We start from the raw sequence: 9,848 nt of genomic DNA on the forward strand, positions 1-9,848 counted from the left end.
ATCGCAACTTTTCGGCCCTTTCCGTCAGTCTTATAGATAATGTTCCGATTGGGTGCTTTCTTCCCGGACTACGGCGGAAAAAAAACACGAATATTTTCGGGTAGGTATAGCCGACGTCGAAACAGCCAGATAAACAGGTGAGTAACTTGTATTTTATTAAAAAAATTCATTTATGTTATCAATCTTTGGTCTATTTTGTAAAAAAAAAAAAAAAAAAAGATATCGTTACGTTATCTCGGACATGATATTACTCACGTGGCTGTGCAATGTAATCCGTATATAAACAAAACAGGAAGCACACAAGTTTCATTTTGTTGTTAAAAAAGAAATATAGCACTCGCAGACACTGGTAAAAGTGATATTTATTTTGAATTTAATTTAATGTGATTCAACATGTCGAAATATAAAAAAGATGAAAAAGAATACAAGATCTCAAGTCACGGAAAACTAGTACGTTTAGTCATTTCGACCCAAAAAAACGTTTCGGCCCCAAATTACCCAAAGACGTTTCGCCCTACCAAAACTGTCATTTTTGTTCATAAAGTCTTACCTTTATGTATTTTAAAAAACATTACATTAAATTAATAAGTAAATAAATTAATGGCAAACGTATAATAGTGCCTCATACTGTCATACAGAGCTCTCGTTTGACATGGGACACGTGAAAATCCGGTAAATTTATGAACACATTTGACACCTACATTTGTTCAAATCAAACTCAATAAAAATGTCACCGTGTATTCCACACAGCATTTGTTTATAGCATGTGCACTGAATCGTGACATCAGTGGATGTAATTTGACAGCGCTAAAAATAGCTCTACACAACTGATAAGAATTACATGCTTGAGATGTCAATTATTTTACAATATGTCTTTGATTTACTTGGAGTACCTGCACATTTGTTATTTCTTTTTTTCGTTGAATAGTCCCTAGTACATTTTGGTATTTAAAAATTTATATGATATAATTTATTATACAGCATACCAGTAAAGATAATTTTTGTAACTTAAAAATAATTCATGTTTAGAAAAAAAATGATTTGACTCCTGAACATTTTGGTCAAAGAATCTTTGACCTGAAAATTCTGACACTACTGAGAGCCCTGTTCTTACTTATACCATAATAAATGACAGAGGCATCTGTTTCAGAATGGTGATATCTTTCCCGTGGCTTTAATTCCATCGGGTGCAGGGGAGAGACATGCATTTTTCACAAAAAAAACATCTTGTTATACCATTGTTTTATCCGCTTGGGTTATTCTTTTACTATCCTGTTAATTTTTCAGATGAATTCATCAAAGAAAGACTGTTGTGATGTTGTGAAAATTGGGAAAAAGACTTATTTCAGATGTACTCTTTGTGGAGCTCACCGTTCTACTAAAAACAGGGTTTTTTCACATCTGGTGGATTGTCATTCCTTAAGTAAGTGTAACATCACTGTCAAGGTAACCTGTTCTTTGGACAGGCCATGTTTTGTAAAGTTTTGTCAAGAAAATGGACATTTCTCATGGAGAAATGCAGTGCACAAGAACTGTAACCTTGTAATTCCTCCCATAAGTTATTGCTCTTCTTTATTTTCATACATGTACTTCATTTTTGTGTCGCCTCTACGGAGCAGTGGCGACATATAGGGATCACTTCTCCGTCGTCTGTTTGTCTGTCCGTCCGTCCGTCACAAAACTTGTCCGGACTACTCCTCATAAACTACTGGTGCAATTTCATCCAAACTTTACAGAAATGATCAGTACCAAGTCTAGTTGTGCATATTGTCAGCATTTTTTGGTTCAATGATTTTGGTCAGAGTTATAGCCCTTTAATTATGTTTATTTTTAAAGTTTGTCCGGACTACTTCTATTATACCATTAATGCAATTTCAATGAAACTTTACAGGATTGATCTGTAGCTCAAGTTGTTGCGCATATTGCACGGGTTTTCCGGTTGAATGATTTTTGGCAGAGTTAGGGCCCTTTGATAAAAAGGTGTTTTTTTTCTGTGTGTTGCCAGATACACAAAAGCTTGTCCGGACTACTCATAAACTACTGATGCAATTTTATCCAACCTTTACAGGAATGATCAGTACCAAGTCTAGTTGTGCACTGTCTGTCTGTCTGTCCGTCTGTCACAAAACTTGTCCCAACATGAAATTGGCCATCATGAGGCGACACATGTGATTACTGATCGCTCTTGTTTTCTCTGGATTGTAAGTTAATTTAAATATCAAGGGTATTGTCATGAAACTTGATACATGAACAGAACCCTGAGTCTAAGTGTGGAGAAGTACAATATACAAGAACTATTACTCTTAATTTCTTGAAAGTACTAGATTTAGAAAGACAAATTCACATGGCAAATTTTGGTTGGAAGTGTAGAATTATGTTTACAATCAAATCATAAAAAGTTCATTTAATCTTCCAGTTTTGATCACAGGCATGAGTATCTGACATTTTTTTTTTTTAAGGCCTGTTATGATATATTCAAACATTTTTATCAGTCTGGGTCTTTTGATTGATCCCAGGTCTGATACTGAGTATTTTTAAGCTATGATTATCACTTTGTATCAAAATTATACAAACATAATACATTGAATTATTTTTAGGTCCAGCTAAGCCAGTTTACAAACTATACAATAGAGATCCGAGTGTGCCTGTTCCAAAAAGAAACTACTTCCAGACGAGTACTTGTACCTGATCAGGGTAATTTATAACATATTTTTTTACAAATACATAGCCAGTCAAGTAAGATAATTGATTAAATATTGTACTGGGTATGAGTCACACAATAGACCTTTCTCTGGTAATACTTTTTGAACATTGTGATTTTTGTGTAGTACAAGAAATAGGATAAATTAAACAATTATTCACCATCAGAAAATATTACAAATTTCTGACTAGTTAAACTTTGAACATGCACAAATATTTCTTCTTCTGATTTGTCGCAAGTTGCCAATTTGCATACTTTTCATCATACCAAAATGAAATAATGATCCACTTATACAGTATTTCTTTAAGCCTTGGATGGTCTCCTACCAAAGTTGTCCTACATATGGTTTTGGTTTGTTGCATAATAAGGTCACAGTCAGATTTCACAAATCTTGTCCACAGCCAAAATGCCCAGAACTTTCACATTTGACATGCATCAGCATTTAGAGTTCTTCTTCTAACCAAACATAGTATTGCTGTGATGTGTATCTAAGTCTATTATAATGTATATATTCATTCTTACAGTTCCAAAAGCAGAAATCACAGATGAAAATCTGGCCTTACTGTCTTCAGAAAAGGAAACAGAAGAATCATCTCAGAATAAAGAAACATTTCAGATTGAAAATTTTATTAGTAATATTACAGAACATGAAACTTTTTGTGAAAATCATATCCTTATCGATTACAATGAAAATGGAAATTTGTTGACTGATGAAACAGAATCAATGCAGTCTTTAATGGAAATTGGTGATGGTTCTGAATCACATGAGGGCTCTGAATCTGATGATAACAGTGATGTGCTGGATAATACAGATTCTGTAAGTTCTGATACAGATTATGTAAGTTCTGATGCCAGTAGTGTAAACAATGAACAGTGTGAGTCTGCTCAGTGCATTAATAAGGAAAAAGATTATTCATTAGCGTTCCTTTCATTTGCCATGAATTACAATTTGGCTGGAAACTGCATTTATGACTTGATACTTTTACATAAGTCAACAAATCCACAATCAAAATCGTGGCTTCCAAATAATTATAAACAACTATTAAAAAAAACTGTGCTTTCTGGACATCAGGATAATTATCGTCAACACCACTATTGTATGAAATGCTTCAAACTTTTCCAGCTGACGATCCAAATGAATATAAATGTAAAACACATGGGTGTGACGGACTTCAATATATGGGGCCGGAGAATGTCCAGTTAGATAAGACAAGAAAACATTATTTTTAAATAAGTATTAGGGCGGTATTTTTATAACAGAAGGTCAATTCATTTAGAAGTACTTGTTCAAGGTAATAAAAAAATATCGATTGACAAATACATCAGTGTGTTAGTTTTCTGTCAGGGACAAAATATCATACATGTCTTATATTTTTAAAGCAGCTTTAAGGGAGAATAGAAGGAAAAAATTATGTAGTGTGATTGTTAAACAAATTCTCAGACTGTAAAGTAGTTGTGGACAAAAAAATGAAACTGACTGAACTGCCATGTAGACAAACATGTTATGACTCTGATTTCAATAAATGATCTGGCAATGTTGTAGCTATCATGCCAGTTGTGGTCAAAACAGATGTAGTTCAAGCCATTATATTATCAAATGAAAAAACATATTATGGTCTTCATTTATTTGGATATCCATGATATGCTGTCATTTTAACTATGATTATTACCATGGTCAAAACATTTCTTTTGCTTTGACTATGATGATCCATGATATGGACATGTTCATAACATGGTCATACCACAACCATTTCATAGTCCCCAATTTCTGTAATTGCATATCAAGGTCATATCATTGGCAACCATGGTGCAACCATGGTCGGCATTGATATGGATGTGGTCATTTCCGCAGGGTACTGTGTCACAGACAAAACCTTCAAATTCAAAGCTGTACATAGTCCTCCTTACTTTCAAGATTAGGAAATATGTTGTTGTTGTTGTACCTTTTACACTTTCATATTGTAGGGGTACATAAACCTACTGTTGCCTTCAAATTTCATTTCTTTGGCAAATACTCTAGGCCCATACCTACACCTAAAATGTGTTCTTTATAATTGTAATGTATGTTACACTAGTGTATGAGAAATAACCTCACTGCTCTTATATTTGTTGTTATTGAAAATGGCTGTTTGAATGTTATAATAATGGCTTTTTTATTTCATACTTTGATGTACTATCAGTTTTGTTAGATGAAAGAAAGTGAAAGACTAGGTTTGTCTGTACAGACATCTAATTAGATGGAATTTTCTAATTACCTGGAATTAAAGGAAACTATCAACACAGAGGGGAGGTCTTAATAAACTTAAAATCTATCTTATGTATACCTGACATTAACAGAATCATGTAAGCTCATAGATATTTGTTAATCAATTTTTATGCCCCCACAAAGTGGGGAGCAATATAGTGTTGCACTTGTCCGTCTGTCCGTACGTCTGTCCATCCAGGGAATGTGTAGATGGAAGTAAAGGAAGGAATTTTTGCTGCAACCAAATTTAACAGAATTATGACCTTTTGTTGATTTTTTCACTATATACCATATATATGTTGTCAGTGGGGGCATCTGTCTGTCCTTTGGAAACAGTTCCAGTTTTAAAATATTTTAGCCAAAATCTCATTAACAAATTTTTTACATTGCTTTGGCTATTTTATAAATAAAAACATGAAATTTGCATGAGTGAACATTAAACTTGTCTATGAGTACAATACCCAACTTTAGTAAAAAGCAGCTGATATGATACTCTACCCAGTCTTATTATCCCCCGCCAAAAAGGCGGCGGGGGATATAGTTATAGTCTCCGTCCGTCAGTCCGACCTTCTGTCCGTCCGTCCATCCTTCCGTCCGACATTTTTGTCTGGAGCATATCTCTAAATGTATTTGAGTTATCAACTTGAAACTTCATAGGTGGATAGACCTCATTGAGGAGGAGTGCAGTGCTTAAGAATGATAACTCTACCCTGCATAATTTTTGAGTTATTGCCCTTTGTTATTTTTCGAAATTGATTTTTGTCCAGAGCATAACTCAAAAGCCTATGAGATATCAACATGAAACTTCATAGGTGCATAGATCTCACTCAGGAGGTGTGCAGTGCACAAGAATGATAACTCTACCTTTCATAATTTTTGAGTTATTGCCCTTTGTTATTTTTCATACTTAATTTTTCACCTGAGTGGAGCATAACTCAAAAAGTGTTTGAGATGTCAACATGAAATGTCATAGGTGGATAGATATTATTGAGGAGGAATGCTGTGCACAAGAATGATAACTCTTCCCTATACAATTTTTAGTTATTCCTCTTTGTTCTTTTCATAATATTTTGTCCGGAGCTTATCTCAAAAAGTATTTGAGGTATCAACTTGAAACTTCATAGCTGGATGGATCTCATTGAGGAGGAGTGCAGTGCACAAGAACGATAACTCTACCCTGCATAATTGTTTAGTTATTGCCCTTTGTTATTTTTCAAAATTAATTTTTGTCCAGAGCATAACTCAAAAGGCCTTTGAGATATCATTATGAAACTTCATAGGTGCATAGATCTAACTCAGGAGGTTTGCAGTGCACAAGAATGTTAACTGTACCTTTTATAATTTTTGAGTTATTGCCCTTTGCTATTTTTCATACTTAATTTTTCAATTCAATTTTTTTCTTAAAAGTATTTGAGGTATCAGATAACTTGAAACTTCATAGGTGGATAGATTTTACTGAGGAGGGATGCAGCACACAAGAATGATAACCTACCCTGCATTATTTTTCAGTAATTGCCCTTTGTTATTTTCAGCCATCAGTATTCACATAGGTTTCAAATCTGTAATCACTATAGCCATCAGTTTTCATTACCAAAAGACCTTAAAATGGAGTTATTCTGCTCTTCTACATATACATTCTTCCAATGAGCAAACACATTTGGCGGGGGATGGCCATGTTGACATGGCTCTTGTTGTACCAATATCAGACAAATAGATTGTGTTCTAAACGCTAAGCTCAGAGCTAGGCCCATGTTTAAGTGGTACCTTTTTGTATAACTCAGTTTTGGACAAAGCATAATTATGGTTCTTTTAAAGGACACTGCTGTAGTGCTTAAAAAAGCAAAAAAACAACAACAAAATACCAATTTGAAAAATACCTTCACAAGATACATTTTTTTTTCAAAATAAAATAGAAGTGAGCAGTATGGATAATATAATAAGTATATAAAAAAAGGAAAGAAAAAAATGAGAACAAGATTTCAGCAGCTCTGTTGGAAAAAGTTGTAGATCAGATATTCCCTTGTTCCTGTAGTGTTACATCTTTTGTTTGGTGCTGTATAAATCAATCATTCATCAAGAAACTTTTTTATTTCCTAGCCAAAACACATTTTTGTTTTTGTCATTACATTTTGGGATAATTGTCTGTTGTTATTTTTTGTGTTTGTTATGTAGATAGCAATAGGGTGTGGCAACTTAAACTTGTGTTAACATATGAATACAGTAATGAAACAAATATTTAGGATTTTATCCCAGTTCAAATTTTATCAAAAGGAACAATTTTGTCTGCCAGTTTTAGTCAAAGAACTATATCATGTGTTTTATGAAAATTTTGGAGATGTTCTCTTTGGCGATTTTAGACTTAAATAATCAATTGCACCCCTTTTTATTAAACTAATGTCAAGTACCATAACTCTGTATCTCAATTTCATTTTACATTTCACTCAATTTTGCAATGATTATGATTCCTAATAATTTCTTTATACTAATTTCCTCCTGATTTCATTATGAACTTTCTCCTTTTTTTCAACACCAAAAGTTTCATGTGTCACAAACTGTAACTTTTATATTTGGTAAAGTATCTCTTATCTTAAAAAACAACAGTGAGTTAGATTTTAAATACCAGTCACTTCTTTGAGATACCATATCATTAAGTGTCTTGTTTGAAAAATACACCAAAGTTGAGTAAACCAATCTAAGATCCATAACTCTCTGGCTTGTATGTAAGGATTATAATTCAATTTTGTTCAGAATGAATTAAGCCACATGCAGGTGTCCTATTAGTAAAAGCTCTTTATTTTCCATGATGTGTGTATTTAATAAAAAAAACTATGTTTCTAACTTCTAATTGGTAATCGTTTTAGTGTTAGAAATCTTGCCAACTCCTTTGGAGTAAAATCATTTTCTTATGCACATTTGATGTGTTAATTTTCACCACATCTATAAAATGCTTTACCTTTTTACTTATCAAATTTCTTTCAAGTGTTGATCTTAATTTCTAGGATTTTGCATCATTTAGGAAATTGATAATTTTTCCCATTATGTGTACCATTTTTATTTGTTGGCAAATTGGAAGATCTGATCATTAGTGTTCCATGATTAAGTTATACATTGTGATTTAAATAGTTATTATGTTGTTCCCTATGAGCATGAAAATTGTACAAACTCTTTCATCACATAAAACTGACATGGAATTCATCACCATAATAATAATGGTAATATGAAGGATGTTGCACTTTTTCATTGTCCCTCTTGTGCAGACTCAGACCGGGTTTGCGGTTTTTCGAGTAGGCTTAGAAAACTGTCTTGTCTCAAGCTCTGTAGCCCGCCTCCTAGCTTAACTCAATACAGAGAGCATCAAATTTGTTAGCCAGGGGGAGGGGGTGCAGTTTGATCCTTGTGCATGGGAAAATTTCATCATGACAACTGATTGTGGACATTTAGTTCAATGTTCATTTGTCTGTCTTAGCTGATTCAGAAATCATGTTTGACAGACTGTCAGTCACTTGGTAAAATTTGCAATAACAGGTTTTGTTATTCAGGAATGCTGCTTTGTCAGACTGCCAGCCAATAACTGCCCTGCCAGCCAATAACTGCCCTGCCAGCCAATAACTGCCCTGCCAGCCAATATCTGCTCTGCCATCCAATCTGCCCTGCCAGCCTAAATATCTGCCCTGCCAGCCAATAGCTGCCCTACCAGCCAATATCTGCCCCGTCAGCCAATATCTGTCCTTCCAGCCAATATCTGCCCTGCCAGCCAATATCTGACCTGCCAGCGAGTATCTGACCTGCCTGCTAGTATCTGCCCTGCCAGCTATTAACTGCCCTGCCAGCCAATATCTGCCCTGCCAGTCAATAACTGCCCTGCCAGCCAATATCTGCCCTGCTGGCCAATAACTGCCCTGCCAGTAATTAACTGCCCTGCCAGCCCCAATAACTGCCCTAAAACTATGTGTAAAATCCAGAGTCTGCATTGGTGATACTATAGGCCTGTCATTGCTGCCTTTAGTCTTCAAAGGGTTTTTATGAAATCTGATATTTTCTTTATTAAACATTAGCACTGACTGCACACTACAATTATTTCTCTTTCAATGTCTATTTTAAGATTATTTGTAGCCTTATAATAGACTTGTACAGAGATTAGAGCATGTTATACAGTGCAATTAATCATTAACCATTCCTCGAGTTAAGAATGATTATAGACCTAGAGACATATTAAGTTTTATTTTTAGATAATTAGATCATTGATAATTTTAAATGTGGCTGATTATACTTTATCTTACAATAAAATGACAGTTTATTATGTCTGCAAGTCAAGTCATGTCAGAAAACTAAAAAATATTGAAATTTGATATGTGGATGCCTCATCACACTCATTTTTAGGTCAAGGGTCAAGGTCATTTGCACCTGGGATAGCAATTACATAAATCATCATTTAGTTAAAGTACAGTTTACTATCTATTAATGTGAAAAGTGGAGTGTGCAATTTTTAAGGAATTTAAAATTTTCATACTTTATACAGTTTGCTGTCTGCCTTAAAAACAAGCAAGCTTAAAAATAATTATTATAGAATAACCTCCTGTTCTGAATACTAAAAACTTTTTGTTTTGAAGATGCCAATACAAGTAATCTTGGTAGTATTAGTGACTTGACATCTCATACCTTTGTATATGTATTTTTTAAATAGTAAAAATATGTATACATTCATATCTTGTCTATTCCTGTACACAGTATATTTATATATTATATATTTATGTACTATATATTTATATATAATATATATTTCATCTCTTTAACTGAACATGTCAGACTCCACTCTCAATCATTATTATGATGAAAACAAAGATGTATTGTTTATTTGAAGAGGTTCTCTTGTCTTAGATATACTTATTTTAAGTTCTTCTC

At 33.8% G+C, this 9,848-nt stretch overlaps 1 protein-coding gene across 1 annotated transcript; it reads left to right on the top strand.

The window, feature by feature from the left end:
• Positions 1–393: 393 nt before the first annotated feature.
• LOC132725992 (uncharacterized) lies at positions 394–4,270 on the top strand. Its single transcript, XM_060711221.1, has 3 exons — positions 394–450; positions 2,598–2,694; positions 3,226–4,270. The coding sequence occupies exons 1-3, from the start codon at positions 394–396 to the stop codon at positions 3,903–3,905; spliced, it is 834 nt and encodes a 277-aa protein (XP_060567204.1). The 3' UTR covers positions 3,906–4,270.
• The last annotated feature ends 5,578 nt before the right edge of the window (positions 4,271–9,848 follow it).

This window comes from Ruditapes philippinarum, unplaced genomic scaffold (genome assembly GCF_026571515.1).
Source record: "Ruditapes philippinarum isolate M1 unplaced genomic scaffold, ASM2657151v2 ctg12492_1_1_1_1, whole genome shotgun sequence".
NCBI lineage: Eukaryota > Metazoa > Mollusca > Bivalvia > Venerida > Veneridae > Ruditapes > Ruditapes philippinarum.

Bases quoted from the DNA above. Each gene is read 5' to 3' on its own strand.
- LOC132725992 (XM_060711221.1), top strand. From the start codon at position 394: ATGTCGAAATATAAAAAAGATGAAAAAGAATACAAGATCTCAAGTCAC. The intron at 451-2,597 runs GTACGTTTAGTC...AATTATTTTTAG, and splicing joins TCTCAAGTCACGGAAAACTA to GTCCAGCTAAGCCAGTTTAC. The intron at 2,695-3,225 runs GTAATTTATAAC...TCATTCTTACAG, and splicing joins AGTACTTGTACCTGATCAGG to TTCCAAAAGCAGAAATCACA.